Source organism: Lichenostomus cassidix, chromosome 4, assembly GCF_008360975.1.
Source record: "Lichenostomus cassidix isolate B80296 chromosome 4, HeHo_3.0, whole genome shotgun sequence".
NCBI lineage: Eukaryota > Metazoa > Chordata > Aves > Passeriformes > Meliphagidae > Lichenostomus > Lichenostomus cassidix.
In genome coordinates, this window is record NC_139484.1 from 63267680 (window position 1) to 63290324 (window position 22645).

The window sequence follows — 22645 nt, forward strand, 5'->3', positions numbered from 1 at the left end:
TTTGCAGGGCTTGAACCCCAGTCACCTCCCAAAGCCCCAGTGGTGAAGGCATCATCAGGAGCAGCTCCACTGAGCTCCCACGCTCAGCTCAAAGGGAATGAGGATGAACTTGATCCAACCTGTGCAGCTGCCACACTGAAACTTATTAGAGACAAACTACCAAAGTTACCACCTCCTCAAACCAGGTTATCTTTAATTCTTGTACAAACCTCTTGCTCTTGTTTTTATCACTCATGACAGCACACAGAAAAGCATTCACAAGCCAGCCAAGCTGCTAAGGCTGACTTGGTTTCATTTTGAAGTTATATTAATTGCTTAACCTTTGGCATTTTGTTGGCAATTGTACCATGATCTTAAGGAATCTTTTACTGCTCAGTTAATACAAATCTTATTTGGTGTAAATGGCCTTTGTAAAAAAAAAACACTGTTCCCTTCTTTACTAACAACCCTGTCTATTTATTTGGGTGACTTTTGTTTGCAGCTAAACAGGGTGTCTCCTAATGTTCAGTTAGCAAGTAGTATCAACCATCTCTTAATTCCCAGTGACTCAAGCTGTCAGTGCTGCCTGGAGATGTGTTATATTGCTTCCAAAGACTTATTTGTTATCAATCCTGTTCGAAGTTTGGTGGAACTCCAGCCTTGACTAGCATTTAGTTGGGATTTGAGGATAAGACTGGAGTCATCTGCTTAGTGGCATATTCCTGCATTGGCCAGGAAAGGCCCCAAAAACCTAGCAAACTGGAATTAATCTGAGATTTCCAGTAGCACATCTGTAACTCCTGTGGGAGTACAACATGCATAATCCAGTGCTGCTCCCATCAGATCTCTGGGGTTTGCCCCCACAGTGTGAAATGTGTTATCCAGCACCAGCTGAACATGCAGTGAGCTGCATATAGTGTGGGTGGTGTTGAGGCCTGTAGTATTTCCATTAAAAGAAAAAAAAAAAAAGGACAACCTTGTAAAAGGAGTTGTAGTCCTACATCTAAGGTAATATTAGTCTTGGTCTAAAAAATCTAGTGAAAACAGAGAAAAAGTTGTTTGATCATTGCTGTTCTGTATTGACTTCTCATCAATTTTCTCCAGTGAATCTGAAACTGCTGACGCAGCAAACCTGGAAGATCCTGACAGTAAAAGAAGAAAACTAGAAGAAAGAGCTAAAGCTCCCCTCATGCCTTTTGGATTAGATCTTCACTACTGGGGAGAGGATCAGCCAAGTGCTGGGAAGATTCTCAAGTAATGCTCTTTTTCTTTTAAGACAAATTAAACAAATAAATAGATTTACTTGTACTCAGAGGTCATGCAGTGGGGTGACTGCTGCTTCTTTTGGTAATTACTTTTCTTCTTTACCTTGTGTTGCAGGACCCATAAACAAAGTCAGAAATTCTACCTTTAAATGTTTGTTTTGAGAAGATGTGATACTAATTAAATATCCTTTGATGCTTCAAAGCACATTTTTTTCTGCTCTTTTTATGTTTGCAGCATGGCATCAGTTACTCCAGTTTAAGTTGGTACCTCATTATGCAAAGGGCTCTGCCAAGTGTGTGATAGAAATTCCCTCAGCTGGAGACTTTAAGGTCTAAATAAGTAGCAGGCAAGGTAGGAGAAAGGCTGGGGAAGTATCAGGGGTGTTTTTCCAGACTTCACAGAGTGGTAACTGAGGAGATTGATATGCTTATTCAGTCACACAAGAAAAAGGTGGCAGTTACAGGATTCAGATCTTTCACTTTCCTTTGCTGTCCTGGAGGTATTGTGTTTCATGAAGCACTGCTGACTTAGGGAAGGCTTTAGCACTGCTAGGGAGAAGAGGTTTGGGTACATATCAGAATTTATTTCTAGCAGTCAGTTCTTAAAACCCCTTTTAGTATTTTTAACTGGAAGTTGGATTGCAAAATCTTCCCTCTGTGTATAAATTTCATTTAATTCCACCAGAACTTTGGTATGAATGTGTACCATACTTGGCTTGAAAAAGGCAAAAATCATTGACTGACTGGGTTGCAAATTAAGCTGTTATATTCTTAGCAATATTACTTTAACTTAGTTTTTTTTCTTACCAAAACAAACAACCCCCAACCAGTAATCACAGTGCTGAAACAGTGTTGGCAGAAAGGAGCAAGAGGAAGTCTTTGCCTCTGTACCTAATTGCATTAAATGCTGAATATTTTTTAAATTACCAAAACCTGGTGCAATTTGATACATAAAAGTGCTTTACCACATTCACACCAAGCTTTGGATTCCATCTCATGAGGTGTTGGCTCTTCAAAGCCTATGAAAAGGTTTTCAGCAGGGCCCTGAGAAGCATTTGTCTGTGATAATGCCAAAAAGGTAGTAAGGCCTTATTTTACAATGCAAATGAGTTATTCAAGTCATAAGTGAAATCAGAAGCATATTTCACTGCCTGTCTGCCTTGTGCTGTACTGTTTTATTTTTATGCTTCCCAATAAAATAGAGGGCACACTTCTGAACCATATAGTCTATAACTACAGATATGCCAATCTAACTAAAGATAATTTAAGTAACTCTGCACACACAGTACCATTGACCCCAGGCATAAAATAGACTTATTGAAAAATTAAGGTAGTTATTGGCCAAGTCCTTTAACTTTTCTATATGCACCTATACTGGCTCTGTAAGATTCTTAAGGAGAAAAAGCCAGCTGAAAAATAGACAACGCATATGGGATGTGTATGGAATTTGAATTTTTAAAATCTGAAGGGGAAAAGTCTTTCCATTTCATCTATTTAGCAGTGCACTTACTTAATCACAGCATTTACAATAAATTAAGATCTTGACAGTGAGAATGTAGCTACCAGGAAGACGGTTTTCTGAAGAAGTTTTGTTGGGTATTTCAAGAGGGGGCACAAGGTAGTTTATGCTGCACAGTGTTGTATTGTGTAGAGTTTGCTATGTCAACTTAACAGACTTACTTTGGACAGCATGGACCTGCCAAACTCATCTACTCTCCTTCTAGGATTAAATTAACTTTTCAGAGCAGAGTAAAATAGCTGGTGCAGTACTGACTGTGACTAGGATGTTTGAATTAGCCCATTTTGCACTTGCTGCGAGATCCCTGTAATCATCTGGGATTAGAATTTATATTTATTCAATGTTTTTATAAGCTTCCCCTTAGATTAGGAATGAAGATTATAAAAATTCATGGAAAGAGCGTGGCAGGTCTCCAGGAGCTGGTCTTTCTCCTAAATTTCAGTTCAGCATTACTTGTCTTTTATTTCTCTTCCTCCTCCTCCTGTATTGCTGTGTCATTTCCATTAAAGCCTCTGTTATTTGTCTGGATCAGGAGCACTCTGAGTGTGTGAGGTGCTGATCTTTTTTCATATTTTAGTTGATTATCTGTTTCCCTTATGATCCATCTTACAAGCAGGTTTTATTTGTCACATGCATGATTTTTTCAAACAAGTATCTGCCCATTTAAATGTTGCTGAACTTACAAGAAGTCAGAAAACTTTAGGAATTGCCATTGCATTTGCTCTTCTCTCACCTGCTTGCAAGTCATGTTGGGAGAAAATCAGTTATATGCTTGTAATAAACAATAATATGTATTAATGTATTTGTAGGAAGCAGGCTATTTTGAGTTCAGTTTCCAAATACTGATCAATGATACATAGGGAAAAACATGATTTTAATTTTCTCGACATTTGTTGAATGTGTATTTAGGGAAAGGGGGAGAGAGAAATTATTAGGTAGAACTATTTCCTAATGGGAAGGGTTGACATGCACAGCTCTTAAATGCTTCTTCATTCTCATGTAGCTGTAATTTGATAATTTAGAGGGGGAGGGGAGTTCAGACCACCAAAAGACACAGAATTTTACTAAGAGATTCTGTAAGATTACCATCCATGTAAAAAATCCTGTGTGGTGTCTTTTTAGGAATTCTTTCCCCTTTGTGTGGCTTCAGAGTTACTAACACAGAGCTGGCAGTCAGTATTGCTTTCAGCATTGCATTAAACTAAGCAAATAAGAAATTTATGTCATTCTTTTATTTACTGTCTGTTGTACAGTCTTGCCACATAATTTCTGAAGCCAAAAAAATGAATAAATTGAATAAATTCAAATATTGAGCTAAAGTCATGCTGATATTTTAGAAAGACTCTTAGGGCTTTTGGGTTTTTATGCTACCGTTTGCAGAAGTGTGTAATTAAAAACATATTGTTTAACCAAAAACTGTGGAAACATATTACTGTGTTTATTGTTGAACTAGCCTCCACTGGAACTCTTTTGCCTTTATCCCCTAATTTACCAGAAGAAAAATATTTGTACTTTATGGCAGGTTAGCATTTATCTGGCATTAATGAGGTGTGTTTGATGGAGAAATTACTGGATAGAATCAATCTGTTTAATAAGAATTTTGTTGAACATTTTTCTGATGACTTGGCAAATCATAGAGATGCTTCAAAATTTCCTTAATCCTTTTTTAACCTATCTCTACCCTCTTTACATAATTTTGAATGCTCAACTATTGCATTAAAACCAGCAGCTATATATGTTGTAGTTGCTAAGGTCAGATATTTTCCTCTACCTCTTTTTTTAGCTTGTCATCTGCTGAAAACTTGGTTAGATAAAATTAATCAAAACTCTTCAGGCTCTCTACAGTAATTCTTTCAGGTATTGGCTTATCTGCATTGCTGAATTGAGACTGGTGAGATGAGTGAAACCAGTGGTCATGTACATATGGCTCTGCAGTCTACAGAAGGCAAAGTTTCACAAGTAGGAATGACATCCGAGGATATTAGTGAGAGGAATTGGATATGGATAGAGAAAATCCTCTCAAATAACTCTGGAACTGATTGGGTCGAAGAACTTTGTGGAAGAAATGGATTGTAAAGTGTCCTTTAGGAATTTTATGACCTTATCAAGATATCTGTCATCTAGGTATCTCCATCTTGCTTGTAATGAGCAGCAGACATGCAGGCTGCAGGTTTTTTCCTTAGTTTTGCTGTATTTTTTTCCCCCTTTAACTTCATATTTCCTTAAGTTTGGGATGGGATAGTTGTTGTTAACTTCAGATATCTTAAAATCAGATACCTAAACTTAAACTGGTCACCCTAAATTTTTTTCATGTTTAGGAGAAAGAAACATTTACCATCAGAGGGACAGTCATTGCATCCTAAGATTAGCATCTAAAGTGAGTCAGGTAGTGGCTTTCTGGGGTTGCCTGTTTTTCACTGCAGACTGTTGGCATCTTAGGGTGGTTAAAATGAAATTATATGAATGCTGTTGAGAAAATCTTTGCCTATATGTGTCTGTAAGTGTAGATAAGGTCTCTGATTTTAAAATAGATTTTCAGTGGATTAGCTCAAATTCCTAGAGGAACACCTGATAATTTCTCAGAGTTATGGACACTGTATAGGAGAAGCTGGAATAAATCTGTATAAAGCTCATAGGATTGCTTGCTCTTTCCCTTGGTCTCAGCATATTGCAACATCCTCTGATTTCAGCTTCTGCTTCTCTGCTGCTGCAGAGGTCCAGCTATCAGGAATAAAATCAAACAAGTTAAGATCAAACTGTTTCCTCCTTGATCTGTCTTCTGTGCTTAGTCATAGAAGTATTTTGTTATGAAGAATGTTAAGTACAGAATTACAGAGTTATTCACTGAATCTGGAAATTGGATAACTGACTCTGGATGTCAGATCATGAACTAAAGCTAAGACTTGTAATAGCTTAGCAGGTTAAACAGGAAATCAATACTCGACAGGCTTTGGTGATATTTTAAAAACATCTTCGTACTGCAGGAGCCATAACAAAGACTGGTAGATTCCTAGGGTTTTTTAAATTCACTAATAAAGCTTCCCTTCCCTTGATTTGTGAGTTTAGCGTTGGCTGATAATGACATCTTTATATGTTTTCTTACAGTTTTGTCTGTGAATAATTTTCATTTCTTGTTTTCCCAGATTCACCTCTGAGCATCGATTTTGGGCACCCTGTGAAGTAGAGGAAGAGGTGGAAAATAAAGAAATAACTGAAATGTTAAAAACTAGGTATATAACATTTGCTGGCAAGTTTGAACCAGTAAAACATAAATGTCGAGCACCAATGCCTGATGGAAGTCTGTGTGAAAGACAGGATCGGATTAAGGTAGGCATCAACTGACAGAACTTCCAAGATCTGGGCTGTAGGGAGAAGATCTCCTTAAAACATCCATGAATATTTATTTTGTATTGGAAGTATAGCTCAAGGGAGTAGAAGAACATTGTGTTGGAGAAGTTCAGTGTTAATATGTGCTTCATATAGGAAACATCTTTTTGGTAAAGAAGCTGTAAACATTTAAAGAGCTCTCAAATATTTTTGGCTTTCATTGTAGGTTGTTTGGATTTTATTTATTACTGTGATGTGTGAGTACCTGGCAGTAAGGCAGAGATAGTTCTCTGCTGAAAGTTTTTCCTCATTGAGAGGTATATTTGATATTAACTGTTTCTAGAAACTTGTATGTATGAGGGGCAAAGAAATTTTGTTTACAAATCAAGTTTTAATGAAAGCTAAATTCTACCCAGCCTCAAATTATGAGCTCTATTGAGCAGAACTACTTTGCCTAAATACTTTGTTCTAGGATCCTTGTTCTTCCTGTGTAATCTGAGATTGAAGGATCTGAATGCACTTCAGTACTTTAAATGGGATAGTTACAGGATAGGGATATAGCATAAACAACAATACACAGTGCAGCATTGTGTCAAGTTCCAGACTTGACAGGATGTGCTACCTGGTCTCTTGAAATTGGATATTTGTACCAAAAAGAGCTTATTTCTTTGAGATTCTGAATATATTAAACTCATGATGTTTATGAGATCCTGCTTTCTAAAGAGGTCTGGGAATTAAATGTGGTTTTGTTGCTCAATTCCAGTGTCTGGCTTTCAGCTGTGTTGAATAAAATGTAAACATTTTCTTTTCATTTAAAAATTGAGAGTTTCTTTTCCCCACTTTCTTTCTCAAGTGCCCTTTCCATGGAAAGATAATACCTCGGGATGACTCTGGGATTCCTGTAAATGCAGAGGACAGAGCCAGAGAAGAAAAGATGAAGTTTGAGAAGCAAGCAGCCCAGCCAGGTCTGTGTCTGCCTAACATCTTAAAAAAAAAAAAAAAACAAAATTAAAAAAAATACCAGGCAGCAGTGGGAGATACCTGTTACCTGCTTTGCTCCTAAGCACATTCTCCCATTTGCATTCCTATTGATTTTAATTTGCAGCTCATTTGCAGTGGTTCTTGCTTATATGATAAATGTGGATACATGTGTAGACAGAATAAGGTTAACATTGCATTTGTGCTTTATTTCCAGTGGCTTTTGTAATGTTCCCAGCACTGCTCAGACAGACAAGTTATAGCCTTTGTCTTAAGGAACATGTTTATCAAGGATGATTAGACCTTTTTCCTGGGAAATGCTTGATAGTAACTGTTCCTGTATTTCTGCAAAGAAGTTATCTAATTTGCTGGTCCCTAACAGTTGTGATTTATGCAATATAATGATAATATTATTAGGATCATTGTGTTACCACCATATTGGGAGGGTGTGCTGGATTTTGTTTTTAAACAGTTGGAAACAGGCAACAAAACTATTGGCCTTCTCCTTGCATCCTGGCTGCAGCTTTCAGGTGTGGAGGGGAAAGCTCCTTCTTCCCCAAGATTATCTGGGCATTTTTAGACTGGGTGCAGCTCTGGACTGGTAGGTGAGGAGTGCAGGCAATGAGAAAAACAGTAGGCAGTGAGTGCACAGGCAGGAGGACTTCCAAGGGGAGTAAGAGACTTTCTTGCAATAGTACAGCTAAACCTCACTGATGATGGACAGAAGATACCTGGGGGTATCTTCCTGCAGCCAGGAAGCTACTGGAAGTTGATGGACTGCAAAGGAAGATGGGAGAGAGGGATCTATCCAAAAAAAGACACAGTGTATAAATGGAGGGGACAGATTTGTTTTCAAAGCATTTTTTAAATCTACCTTCCTCCAACAGGTCTCAGTTTTCTCTGGTTTGAGCAACTTATTCTAGATGACTATTGTGCATTCCAATTAAACTCACCCATAGGCATTAGCATTTTGATATCCTGTACTATACTCCCTTGAAGGAGTTCTCCCTTAAAGTCTGACTTGACTTGGTGTTTCAGTTATGCATATTATTAAGAAGCTACTGAACCTTCCAGGAAACCTCTTGAGAGCCTATGGAACAATTACCTGTATTCAGAACAGGCATCTGCATTCAGAAGGGTCTGTGTGGAATGAATGTGCATTTAAACATACAATTGACCCACCCACTGTCCTTTAATACTTGCTTGACCATCTTTGAGTGACTGGGCTTGGTGATTACAGCACCACAGCAGAGCAGCAATTACTGAACACCTTCTGGTATTTGCAGGTGTCAAAGTGCTACATTTGCAGGTAGTTTCCATCCCTGTTCTGGTACAGTAAATGCTCTAAACTGGCATCCAGCCAACAGCACAGACACTATTGGACTGTCACAGGGAAATCAGGACAGGGGTGTGCATGCTGTGTTAAAAAGGAAAGTTCCCATCTTAGTTATGACAAACTAGCAAATTAAACTGATAAATGTTCTTGAAATCTCAAACTAGAAACTAATATTCTGGTATAAAAATCACTTGCACTGAAAAATATTGATTTTTTTTTTCCTGTGAAATTGCCATTGCTTGAGGCTAGACATAGTATTTATTTTTATTACAGTGTCAGCTCGGTGTTGTTAGAGGCTTCTCACCTCTGGTCCACAAGGATGTGTATGTTAGTCCCAAACCAGTGTTGGCATTGCTCCTTGTGTTATTGAGTGTGGTTGTTAAGCTGAGATGTCACACAAAGGTCCATCCCATCTGGCTGGGGATGTACTGCACAGGCTGTGGCACTTAATTTATTGGACAAAACCTTCCATGCTTCTAAAGCCATACGTATACCAGATGTTACTAAATACTTCTATCCCCTGTTTTTTTGTTGTTTTCTTTTTTCCTGTGCCTCACTTTTTTAATATTTGCTTTACAGTATTTTTATCAACTTTAATTTTTTTTTTTGCTTGTTTTGAGGTTTGTGGTTTGGAGGGGTGTGTTTGGTTGGTTTTCAGTGGTGTTTGGTTTTGGAGTTTTTTTGCTTAGAAACATCTTGAAGCAAATCTGAGCAGTGCTGCTATGAAAAATACCCAACTGGGAACCCCACTGCACAGTTAGTGCTTTGATTGACACATCATTAATGATGGCAGTTTGAAAAATTTTGAAAAAACCACTAAAATTTGGTGATCAGTAGTATGGCTAAATTGCACCAAAATTCTTCTTGCATCTCCTTCCTACTATTAGGTTTATTTCTATCTTTGTGTGATGTAAAGGGGAAACAATTATATAAAAATAATATGGTTTGTTTGCTCATGACTGTTTTGACAACACTGTCGTTATTATGGAGCATTTATTATCTTAATACAAAACTTTAAACTCTGGCTAATGTCCACAAAAAGGTGCTTTGGGCTCTGCAGTCCTGAAACAGTGAATCAGGTGGGATTACCCTGACCCGCTAATCTGCAGCGTTCATCCTTTTCCAATAGTTCGCACACAGGAGCAAATTAAGTGCCTATTTTTTGTGTCAACCCTGAAGAGTATCTGGTTTTTCAGCCCTTAGTGACTTGTTAACAAACAGGTATCAGGACAGGCTGGTGAAGGCAGGCCGCTGGCCACTCAGATGTGAAATAGCATCTCTTTACTAACTACGGTATTGATTCCCGCCTACCCTTGCAAACTGTGTAATTTTCTTTTCCCTGCTGCTAAACTCAGTAACAATGTATGAAGAGCTTTAGGGGCCCATCAATGCTCAAAAAGCCTGCTCTTCCCTGGCATCCTATTGATTTTTCTCAAAAGCTTTTAAATTGCTCCTTCATTTTACTCAAATGCTCATTTCATCTCTACTGGATGCCGGCATTTCTTCGTTGTGTTTAAACAATTGCTCCATTCACGGGGCTCCTAAACTGTGACGCCTTCTTATTACTGGGAGATAAACTGTTTAGACAGTTTTCCTTAATCTTGGATTAATCGTTCCTGTATCTGAATTGTGCTGTCCTGTATTCCCTCACTTAAAAAAAAAAAAAAAATAAAGTCTGTGAGGTCTTATGATTTATCAAGTATATGTGTTCTATTTTCTCCCTTTCTAACTCTCCTGTGCAGCTCTTGCACAGCTTCGTTTTTCTCGTGTTTTTTGGTGTGTTGGATTTTAATCAGTTCTTGCTTTCATGTAGGATGGTAGTTTAGATCTAACCTTTCCTTGGAAAATTGCTCTGGTATTCCTTAACACCATGTTCTTAAGTGAGGACATTGGCTCTGACCTTCCTGAAATGTTGTTAGCAATGTTTGTCACACTCAGTGACCATCTTGGGGTATAAATGAAGTTATATAATCCTTCAGGACTGTTTGTTTTTCTATATCTACAAAGATGTTAAGTAAGAGTAGTAGACATTTGGTGTTACAATTTCTGCAGGCAAGAAAGGCTGACTGACATAAGGGAAACTATGACAAATGACTGGCAATTACTGTTGTTAAACTACAGAATTCTGGCATTTACGCTGAGTTTGGACCATGCTTTTATTGAAGCAGTACTTCCTACATTTTTTTCCAACCCATGTGCTCAAAGTCTTTACAATGCAATGCTGTTTTTCTAAATTTCCCCTGGCAGATGTCCATCCTCCTGCCACATTTTTGCTTTGTACTATGGTACCTTGATCTGATACACAAGACTCTACATTAAAGGTGAAATACTACAGCTTCCTCAAACACTCCAGAGTTTAAACTGTTCATGCTTATTCCTCTGGTGGCATCTAGGATCAGAATCCACTTACAGTGTATGGCTGGATTCTGAAGCCATAAGGTTTTTATAAAATGTGAAACAAGTTTTTGTTTGGATAAATTAACTTGTGCCATTGTCAAGAGAAGAAACTGATTATTAAACTGAGGCAAGGTGGGTTACTTAAAAAGTAGTATCATTTTCAGATTCAAAATGGGGCTCATGGCAAGAGGATCATGATGTCCTACTCAAGAATTTTATGTAGATGTCAGGTACCAGTTCATGTTTTAAAGTAAATAGTATTGGTGAAAAACTCACTGTGTTGTCACCCCTACTCTGCTCAAAAGGTGATACAGTCCATTTTCTTAGGTTGATTTTTAAGCTTATTCAGCTTAAACTTATTTCTGCAGATAAGTTCCTTTCAATTTCTAAATAATAATCACTGTGTTTATGTCACCTCTCCTACATGGAATAGTTTCCTTGGAACTTTGTTACTATGCTGCTGCAAAAACTTAAGTCTTCCTACCGAACTTCCTGCCGAAGTTTTATCCGCAGCAGGTACTAATAGATACTAACCCCAGGCTGGCAGGGCTTTTTCATCAAAATCTGTCATTTTGGGAAACTGCTTTATCCTCTCATTCCTTTGTGTGTGCAACTTAGAGCTCAGTGACTCTGCCTTTGCCCACTGATGACAAGAACCTGTTCCTTAGGAGACTGCAAATCCTCCCTGGGTCTGGAGTTTCAAAGTTCATGTTTTGTCTTCTAAACAGAGTGGCGAGATCCAGAATTCATGAGAGAAGTTGAAGCTGCTACAGGACTGGATCTTGGTTCCTCTAAATGTAATGGAAAAGGACAGAAGAAGAAAGGGAAGAAGCAAAAATACCCAAATCTGACAGACCTGAAGCAACAGGCTGACACTTCTCGTTCCCGGCTTGAGAAGAAAGTCTTCAATAAGTAAGAACTTCCATTCTCTACAGCCTGTTAAATTACTGTTTCGGTTTGATTCAACAGAATGAATATATTCAACAGCATGTTTCTGTATTGACATGCACTTCCTAAACAGCTTTCTTGGCTAACTGCAGAGCAGGAATGTCTTCCCTATGTCTGGAGGGTAAAAAATAGGCAACCAAGGGTATTTCTTCGAGAATGATTTTCAACTCATTCACAGAATTTCTCTATGAAAGACTTTTTTCATTCTTCCTCAGGTTGTTTTTTTTTTTAAACCCTTCAATTGCTGGGTTGGCTTCTCTGCATGATCATTTATTAGTCAGGTACAGCAGCTCAGGTGGATGTGGGAGCCTACCAGCCATTCTCAAATGGCCTTTAGAACATACAGTAGCTCCATATGTCCACTATTAACACCATTTCTGATGTCTGTTCTTGCTCAGATGTGGCTACAACATAAATTTGCCTAAGTATGTTCTGGCCTTTATCAAATGGGAAACAGCTGCAGCTATTTAAAGAGTTTCACATGTTAAAAATGAAGTAGTCAGAGGAAAGTGAAAAGTGTAAAGCTGTCAAATCAAAAAAGCAAAATTATTATTGTAAAATCATTAATGGTGGGTTATTCTCTAAACATACTGAGTTGAACAGCACCCAGGACACAGTATTTGTTTAAACTCAATTTTCCCTTCTCTGATGTAGTGGTTGTAATAACAAAGCCAAATCCACGTTGCTTTTAGTTACGGAAATAGGAAGTTTTCTGTGAAATTCTCATGTCACCTGGACTTAGTTAGAAGTCAGACATTCAGTTCTAATGATTAGAATTTCATATCATGGTTTGCTGTGGTTTGTGCTAATGATTTTGAGTGTGTGTTAGTGCCAGGCACAGGGAATCAAACCTGTCATGTTTTTAATAGGTTTCATGCTTTGCAGCACTAAACAAGATGATAACCTTGGCTCCTTATAACAACCCCAAATTACTTGAAATGTATAGGTGATAAACCCAGGCTCTAGTCTGCCAATAAAGCTAAGTGAAATTGCACACAGATCATCAAAGTGGGATCTCATTTCATTTACAGTATCACACAATGCAGTGGTGCTAATGTAAAACCTACATGACATGAAAGTGTCAAGGCCACTCTGCACTGCTAAAGGCTCACTTTTCTCCTACCAATTAAGTAATATTTGAAGTGCAAAACCATGACCACATTTTCCTTACTCTGGTAACTTTATTGGCAGAGTTTTGTTAGAAGTATACCTCTTCCAGGGTGTTTTTTCAGAATGTTGGTTTTCATTGCAGTTGCTGCTGAGAAAATCTTTAATCCCACCATTTAGAGCATTATTAAGAAGAAACCTCTGTTTTCAGATGTTTCAAAATGGCTTTGGAAATGAAGCCATTACAGAGTGCAGTTACCAAACCAGAAGTCAGCTTGCTTCTCAGAGATAACCCCAGGAGCAGAGCTGGAATAGTGTGTAGGGGCTGATCCTGAAAAAGGCAGGGGAACACTACCCAGGTGCATGTCTTATCTTCATTTTCCTGCACAGTTTGCAACATCCTCAGAAGTGATAAAGGCAGACTGTGACAACATAGAGTCTTAAGAGCACTGGACTTGAAAGCATCCACTTTGTGTGGTGGAACTTGGCAAACTTGCAGAAATCAAAGAAGACATCAGTCAGTGCCCTGTTCTCAAATGGGACACAGTCCCTCAAAGCAAGCCTGTAGCTGCTCTAGCCCCCATGTCAGCAGAGCAGCCAGGTCTTTACCTGGAGATGTGTTAGGAGGTAACACCCTTCATAGGCAGGGTGACAGCTGAGAACACCTGCAAACCTCAGCCTCAGATAGCTGAGCTTTTGTGCCAGAGGCATCTAAAATAACCAGCAAAAATGGGAACTTCAGAATCCAGTGAGGGGCCAAATTCCTGAGGCAAGGTGCCTTCGGCTCTGTGCAGCAGCTGCTCTAAGTTTCTGATGGCAGAGACATCCACAACAGAACATTTTCCTGACTGCTACTGCTGCCTTTTTTTCTTTTTTGCTTTCTTACCCCTCTGGATTTGTGAACCCACTCCTCTGCCTTACCAATAAGAGGATTTAGGGGCTTGCTCTCTCTCTGCCTTTTAGGACAATCTCCTACTCCTGTTCATGCTGCCTAGGCATCATTTTCCTCACCGTCAAAATCTCAGCTGTGTGATCTTCACTCAGAAGTTTGTGGAGGGGAGAATAGTGCAGGTGTCCCCACTTACCCAGCTCAGAAGCATTGCAGTCCCTCCCAAAAAAAAATCTCTGGGCCCATTGTTACTGGGGGGAAACAATGGCAGCCAACAGAGCAGCAAGAGGGAAACAGACAGACCTTCACTGGATTTGGGAGCACCAGAAAGATCAACAGCTCTGCAGTTCATTCCCTCACTTCCTTTTTGAATCTGAAGAACGTTCCAGAGCCTTCTTCAGGCACAGCAGGAGATGCAGAGGGCTCAAGTGCTTGCCCATCCCAAGGCAGCAGAGATCCCATTTCCACTTTATATGGGAATGAGGAATTGGACACACTGTCCTGTGCTAAACTCTAAGCACTTCTGCAGCAGTAGGCTGTGTCTCTGTAGAGAGATACACAGTAATCTCTGGTGTCTTCCTAAACTAGAGTCCTTGTGGATTAAATGCTGCTGGTGTGAGCAAAAGAGTCTAACTCAGCCCACGTTGGATGAAATGGGATTTTAGTAACCTGTGAAAGTGCTAAATGAGTTTACATGAAGTGAACAGCAAACCCTTCCTTCACAAAAACATTCTAGATTGAGGGTTAGATTTCATAAGGGTTTCTGAGTATTATTTTTTTAAGATCTTGTTAGATATTTCTAGTTATTTTTTCCCTGAGAAGAGTTAGGTGCTTTTGAAAATCACACTTGCTCTGTGTGGGTCTAAGAAATACTGCTGTGAGGATGCAATACACAGCCATTAAACTGAAAGACTTGAATTTGTTTACTCCTGTTAATAAAATCACTGCTGAATTAAACTATTTATATTGCTGCAGCTAATTTAGTTAACAAGACAAATTTGTTCAGCCTCATCAATGCCATCCTCAGAAGCCTGGTAGTGATTAATCATTCCCCCCAACATTCATAAACATTCTCTGAGATTGAGAAGACTCAACATCACTGTTGCTATTGTTTTGCTTCTCTTTCAGAGGTGCCATCAAACGGGTCGTGAAAGCCATGAACCGAGTGGACCAAAGGAAGCACGAGAAGTTTGCCAACCAGTTTAACTATGCACTGAATTAGACTGTTAATCACCTCTGCCCTTCTTTTATTACAAAAGTGGAACTGCAAAACCCTTAATCAAAGATATTTGTATTTACGTTGTAACACTGAGCTAGGCACATTTTTACAGGTGTCATTTTGAAATTGTTTCAGTTTTAACTTATTTGATAATGAATACTAATTTTTGGAAAAGATGTAGTATAGAATGGAATGCATTAAAAAACCTGATAATTATTTGAAGTATACATGAAATAGAGATGTTTTATGACTTGTACATAATCTGGGTAAACTGTTCAGGTTTTGGGGCTTGATTCTTTTTTCTTTCCAAGGGACTCGTGTAATTGATACCTCCTTTGCCAACATGTGTGTTAAATTTTCCACTTTCATGCCTTCAGAAAAAAAGATACCTTAAAAGCAATTTGAGTGGTGCCAGGGATGGCAGTGCACAGAACATTCACTCAGCCTACTGCTGTATAAAGTGAGCCACATCAAGCACAGCAGCTCCTGCAGCACCTCCACAAACTTCTTGACACGGTGAAAAAATCCAAATGTTATGATGCCTTCAGAGGAGGAATGGAGTAGCTTTGATTTCTGCAAACTGAATTCTGGGAGCTAGGTCAGTCTTGGTAGCTGTGGCACAGATGGAAAAGCTGAAATGGCATAGATCACCCTGGCCTGCTTCTTGTATTCCCAAAATGGTATCCCAGTATCTTTCAGAACTACTCCTGGAAAGCACATTGTGAAAGTCTGTAGACATAAACAGAATGTGCTCCAGTTTAACACTGTCAGAAAAGCTCCAGTATGAAGTGAAAATAAGAGGTTTAAAAAAAATCATTCAAATGGCACACTGAGCTACTGGCAGTAGTGAACTGCCTGGCTTGGATCAGATGAAATTACATCAGGCTACAGTCTGAAAGTGTATCTAGGGACCCAGATATAAACACAAGGATCTGGACTTCTCTAACTCCAGAGAGTTAATGTGCAGTTGGATACAGTGTGGGTTGTAGTTCTTGGCTGGGTACTTAAACAAATCTCCCAGACTTGTTCGCTGGTTATATCTAAGCTTAAGGAGAGTGAATGAAACAATCTCTTGTACTCTTGCAACATTTCATGCAGCTTTATGGGTAAAGAAAATCCAGAGAATCAGGAGGATGGTATTTGAAAATCAATTTCAAAGTGACCTGCAAAAGTCTTCAGTAAAATACTCATTACAAATTAGAATGGATTCTCTATAGCTCGCCTGTTGGAGGTGTTTCTTCATGTGTAAGGAGACTCTAATAATTAAAAATGGGGGAAATTTTAAGAGTTCAGTGTAGCTTCTGATCACCTCAGACAAAAGCTGATTTTCAGTTCTGCCAAATACCTTCTGACTTGCACAAGTACTGCATTGAAAGCAATTAATGATGACTTTTGATAATTTATCTTGCAAGGGCTCTGTTATTTGGAAGACATTTTGTTCTTCACAGGTTCATGTACTTCTGAAATACTGGAAATAAAACAACAAAGAGCCAAAATTTCACTGACTGCACTGGAAAGCAAAGCCACATCTACTATCAGTCCTGCTAAACATCACAGTGAAGATTTCAGGTGAAAACCTAGATAAGGATAATCAAAGTTGATCACCAAGTCAGTTGAATCAACTGCTAAACTGACTTGATTTCTTAATAAAGACAAGGTCACACACACACAAAAAAAAGTAGAAAACACAAAACCAACAACTCTACCACCTCACATATAAGAATGTGATAGTGATCATTGGATGCTGGGATCCCCAAACAGTCAAACTTAGCTGACACTCTGTGATTAACATTCAAAGAGCCACAAAGGTCATTGTGCCACTATCCCAGAGATTATTGATGAAGGTGTTCATTTATAAAACATGTTTTCTCCCTGCAAGAATAGGGAATTTATATTCTGCTGTGATGCTTAGCCCTTCTTTGCTGGGAACATGAAACATCAGCACTAGAAATTCCTCAGAAAACAGTCATTGCACTTTACCTCGTGGAGTTCCCATTGTGGGCTTTTAATAAAGACCCCAGTGACCAAGACTGGGAATGGACATGGTAGAAATCTGAGGGGGAAAAGAAAAAAAGTGATTAGTCAGTAATGCTCCACTGTGAGCAACCTGGTCTGTCGCTGTTGAGCAGCTAGCAGAGTAATGAAGGCACCAGTTCTCAGTGGCAAGAAGGAATGACCTTTATTGTTTTGATTTCATCACATATATAGAATTCTCAAAAGTCACCCAGATTGGTCAGTCAGAAGCCTTCCCCCAGGCCTGATTGGCCAGGCCTGCACTGCCCAAGTTCTGGGACACTGTTCCAACAACATCCAAACTTTATCTTTATTTATAAAACACAAGAAAATTTCTCATGGGAAAAACTTGTGCTAGCCACACTGGTCTAGTGAAAGGTTTCCCTGCCCCTGGTGTGGGGGCTGGAATGAGATGATCCTTAAGGTCCTTTCTAACCCAAACCATGCTGTGATTCTAATGATGCCACTCAGTCACATCAGTTCCAGAATTACCAGCTAAAGTTTCCTATCTGAACCCAATTGTCCAATCCACCAGTTAAAGCTGATCCTATCACTTGATATCACTTCTGTGCTTCCCCCCTTCCTTTATTAAAAACACACATACATTTTTCATGCAAAAAGAGAATTTTCAGAGTTGTTTCCTGGCAGTTGACTTAGAGGTGGCCAACTCAGACCTGGACTTTGGGCCAGGTTGATGGCCAGTGATGACCTTTTTAAAAGCTCTTCTACTGTTTTTCTTCTACATTTTTTTTCTTCATTTTTCTGCCTTGAGGCAAGGCAAACCATTGATCTTTCATAGGAGAATGTGTAGACAGCACATCCCCTGTAGCACTGCCTTCATGTTCTCCTGGTCCAGTGTTGGACAAACACTTCCACTCCCATATTAATTATTGCCTCTTTTTATCCAATTATTTCTCTACAAGAGCAACTCAGCACATATAAGTGGAACAGGTCTTGAATTTTGTCACTTAAGCATTCTCATTTGACCTGGTCAGACATAATTCAGAGGGTTTGGGGGAGGTTCCTGCTTTTCCAGAGTTTATCTGTAGCTCTGCTGGATGAAAAAAACTTAAAAGGGCATCTCTCTCCAACGGTCCAATATACCTTTGCTAAATGGAAATCCTTGTAAGTTCAAAAACTCAAAATACATCAAGCTACCTTTTAGATACATCACACTTTTTGTGTGTCAGTTTAACGAGATGCGGCGCGAGGGAAAACTCACAGCACTCTCAATATGAGATATAAAGTAAGCTCCAATTTTATTTCACCAAACGAGAGACTTATATCCCGTTACCGAAGTTTCTATTCATAGATACATACACACACCTGCAGCTGTTCTCACACATTCAGGGATCCTCCTGCTAACTCCCTTATTCTTTTCTCATAACACTCCTGACTCCTAATCTTTCTCATGGCATTCTTCCCACAAAACATTCTCAGGCAAACAACCACTGCAGCTTGTTAGAATTTTACTGAGGCCTGGGAACACTGAAGCCTTGCTCAGGCTTATTTAGTTAGCATGAGTTTTGCTGGAAAACTATGTTTTCCAACATCAGTTTACTACAGCAGTTTACAAATTTGAGATCTCTGGGCTCACCAGTTCAAATGTTGCTCAACTGTCCCTCTGGCATTTCTACTGGAACTTTTCTATTCCTGTCCTCAGCGTTTCTGGGGGAAAAAAATAAACACAAATATCTTTCACATAACCTCTGCATGTGGTTTTGTCTTTATAACTCCCTCCAACACCTTTGCAGTTGTACTTCTGCTTAATGGGGAGGCTGTATATATAATTTCCAGGTACCTGAACACCTTGAGATGATTTGTCTCTTAAGAGTGTTGTTAAGGTGAATAGTTGTAGTACAGGTTGAATATTACATGTCTGAAGGGACTCTGAGCTGAAGTGAGCTGTGCTGGTACATCCAAATGATCCTTTTTTAACCAGGGCTGTTTCAGTGATAAAACAAGAACTTTCTGAAAGCAAAGACTTCTCCCCATGGTTATTCTTACCTGAGCACACGGTTACATCTGGGGAGTAGAAGCCTGGAAGGAAAAAAGCCTGCAGCATTATGGTCTGGAATACAAACCAACCATTTAGTGACATAAATGGAGCTTGATATGGAGCTCCTGAGCAGAGCTTCTGAATACAAGTAATCCTTCAGCACATCCCCCTGAGGTTCCTGGGGCAGGATGATAGCCCATACTCCTCCTTTGCACAATACCTTGTGATTTCATTTTCTCTAAACTTAATTGAGGCTTGGCTTTATCAGCCTGGGTATGGCTGACAGTTTCTATCAGAAAACTAAAACATTCCAAGAAATCATGGTTAAAATATGTCATTTTTTTTATTGGTAAGCAAAACATACACCTGGGATTTGTAAGCACTTCTGCATGGACAGTAGGTCATGCCACACAGAACAGTTTGCACCTTGGGGAAAGGTTTCAGTTAATTATAAGTGGACAGTATTGAAAAAAAACCCCAAACAGCAAACAAACTTTGTTTTGTGGAAAACAAAAAAATAAACCTTTTCCATTTAATGTGGCTGTGGGAATGGATGATAAGGGTGTTACTAGTTATAAGGAGCCTCTAGCCAGAAGCAAGAGGTGTTGAATCTCAGGAGCCCAGCCAGCAAAAACCCAGTTCAGGTGTCACAGTAGCTCAGCAGAGGCAGATGGCCACCTGGTGGTCTCCCACACTCTGCAAATACTTGGCTGTCGTTCAGCTGTGTGTGAGACTTATCCAGTGCTGTGAAACACGTTATTGCTTTTAATCGTGGAGCTGATGTAAATATCTCCATAGGTTATGCACCAGAAAAGGTAAGGACATCTGGATGTACTTTAGTGATGAAAATCAGGCATTTAAAGCCATGTCTTTCAGAATGCCTCACCCCCCAAACACACCTTTAACAAGCTACTGTTTTAAATACACAGTAGCAATCATGATGCCCTTACCAGCTCTCACACTGGTCAGGAGGTGGGGTCCAGATCCCTTCTCAGCCTCAGAGGTGACAGTCCCATGTCGTGCCTCAGGACTGCCCAAGCCATGGCAACTTAAATGCTAGGGAGGTGGTAGAAAACAGCTCATGTGACCTGTTTTCCTGTGGGAACTGGAACTGAACCACAGTGGAGCTAAAAAGGATTCATGGAGGAAACTAGACAGAGAGTAAAAAGAGATCTGAGATCCTTGCAGATTACTGTCCCCAGACTGGGGCAAGACAGAACTGGATCTGAATCCTTATTCCCTAGACACCTGCCAGGAAAAGCACCCCTGAACTTCATGGATTCAGCAGAGAGCTTCCTCATAGATATTGTCACCAGCTAGATCAGCCCTCAGGACCCATTCAACAGAACTGGCAGGGGCAGTGTCCTTCCTGACAAGGGCACCATCACATGCCCCCAAACAAGCAAACAAACAAGCAAACAAAATTATCTTGGTAATAAGAACAGAGTCACCCATCAGTTACCTGAAGGTTGACCAAGATAAAAGGCAGGTTTGGAGCCAAGTCTGCAAGGAGAGATCAGCATGAGAGCTACAAAACCAAGCATAGCACCCACATCACAGCCCAGGCAAGAGACCCTACTGAAATACAGCTCCCTTACAACCAGCTAGAGGGTTCAGGGTGGAGGCTCCTGGTAGATCTCTCCCAGCTTAGTTGGTTTCGTGGCAGCCTGAGCCAAGGAGCTGCAGCTGTGCCACTTCAGTGCAGAGCTTGGGCACCTGCTGGGGTGTGGGATGGGGAGGCTGAGGAGGATTACAGACAAAGGTGGTGAGAGGCTAATGAGAGAAATTAGATCCTGGTGGTGCATTCAGAGCCCTAGGAGCTTCCCTCTTACTGGATGTGGTAGTGGTCCTAAAAATCCTCTACAGAAACTGGAGGAATTAAGAAAGGGTTGGAAAGGCCTCAAAGCAGCAGCCTAGATCAGACCAGTCAGGACCCTCCCCATCCAGCAGCACCTCCTCACCCCTTCAGCTGGGAGAGAAGCTAAGGATCCCAAAACCTAGCACATCTCCTAGGAAAATACATGTGGATGAGAGCTGGGTCTGCCTGGCAGCTGGACTAATTATGACCCATGAGACAAAGGTTTTTTTTCCAGGTGTAGGAGTTGGATGCTGCCCATAGGAAGGAAGAAGAAAAATCTATTGATTACTCAAGTTTCTGAGTTGATGCTTTCCCTGCTCTTCTTCAAAGCTGATTGAATGGAGAAAGAATGGATTCATGTCCTTGCTGAGCCTTTCCTACCAGCTAGGTCTGGGCTGTAGAGTTACATGTGGTGCCAACATAGGAGAGTGGTGTGGGAGCAGGCTCTGGGTGCTGGGAGGAGGGCACAGGATGTTTGTTCTAGTGACAGGCTGCACCAGAGCCTGGGCAAACTGAGCTGGACTATGGCAGCACGATCTGTTTCTTCATCTCTAAATGTCTGTGACTTAAATATTGTCATTTAGCCTTTTGGGTAGACTTCCCCTTGCTTTTCTGCCTGTCAGTGCCCTGAGCAAAACCCCAGCTTTCCCATGCCAGGTGCTCAATATGCTTTTGCATTAGCATCAGGAATCCCCTCTGTTGAGGGGTTAAGGAAAATCTTATTAAAATTTTTCAAATGTGGTGCTAATTAGTCTGGATGTAATGAGCAGCATTAGGCTTCTGGTTGCTTTGAAAGGGGTTGTTGAATAACCATTTCTGCCGACATTCCAATTTGCATAATGACAAGGTGTTGGCATTGCATCCACCATTAATTTGCTGTATTTATAATGCCATTATGGAGCCACTCTTACCCTCGTGCACTGTAGAAGGTATATGGAAATATAATATATGATCCTGCTTGTTTGGAAATTGCTTTTGGATATCTTTGGATTTTTGTAGTAGTATTTTTGGCAGCTGAAGGCTAGCAGCACCACGAGGAGAGTCTGCCACATGGTTTCACTAGGGCAGAAATTACATGCTGCTTCCACATGTGCAGGAGTGTTTATTTTCCCCAGTGCTGAAGCAGAAGCAGCAAAGGTGAGTGTGATCAGGTGTGCTGCAGAGCGTGCTCAAGGCAAGCACAGTATTTCATTCCAAATCACCACTACAAGGCACGGTGCTGGTGCTTGAAGTCCCAAAGAGAGTCCTTAATCAACTCTCACAACATTTAACAGGTCACAGAGAGTGCAGCTTGGTGCTACGAACTCTCAGTCAGCACAAGGAGCTGGAGGAACCCGACCAGCAGCTCATTCAAATGCTCTCTCCCTGCACTTATCCTCCTCTCCTGCAGATTCTGGGGGCCAAGGAATGGGAAATAAAGCTTGTCACCCTACCTGTGTTACAGTGAAAAGACAAGAAAGGGTCCCTGTATATGCAGGATGAGATCCTGTAATGTATGTGTGATTATGGGGGGGGAAAAAAAAGAAGAAGAAGAAAGAATAAGAGCAATAATTGATTTATTTGTACTAAGTAGAATTATTTTCCTTTTATTGAGAAAGCAGCTCTTTACCGAAGGGAGTGAGTATTTACTGTGTAAACCATCACCCCACATAAATGTTTCTGTGACAACATTTCAGTTCATTGCTGTGGTATCATCACTCCTGCATTGTCACTGTAAAATGTTTCTGGTTTGTGTCATTGCAGAGAAGAAAATCTAAAATATGTATTCTAAAATAAAGTCTATCACTTTGGGTGGACCTGGCTGATTTTAG

The 22645-nt window shown here is 40.1% G+C and overlaps 1 protein-coding gene across 2 annotated transcripts in view; it reads left to right on the top strand.

Moving 5' to 3' along the window:
- Positions 1 to 16486, top strand: part of UVSSA (UV stimulated scaffold protein A) — a 49047-nt gene extending 32561 nt beyond the window's left edge. For both annotated transcript variants that reach the window (XM_085059573.1, XM_085059572.1), the window contains exons 8-13: positions 8 to 185; positions 1084 to 1233; positions 5907 to 6090; positions 6944 to 7055; positions 11530 to 11713; positions 14874 to 16486. In XM_085059573.1, coding sequence (XP_084915699.1) covers positions 8 to 185; positions 1084 to 1233; positions 5907 to 6090; positions 6944 to 7055; positions 11530 to 11713; positions 14874 to 14967 — 902 coding nt within the window. In that variant the 3' untranslated portion in view covers positions 14968 to 16486. The remainder of the gene's footprint in view (positions 1 to 7; positions 186 to 1083; positions 1234 to 5906; positions 6091 to 6943; positions 7056 to 11529; positions 11714 to 14873) is intronic.
- Positions 16487 to 22645: the final 6159 nt, after the last annotated feature.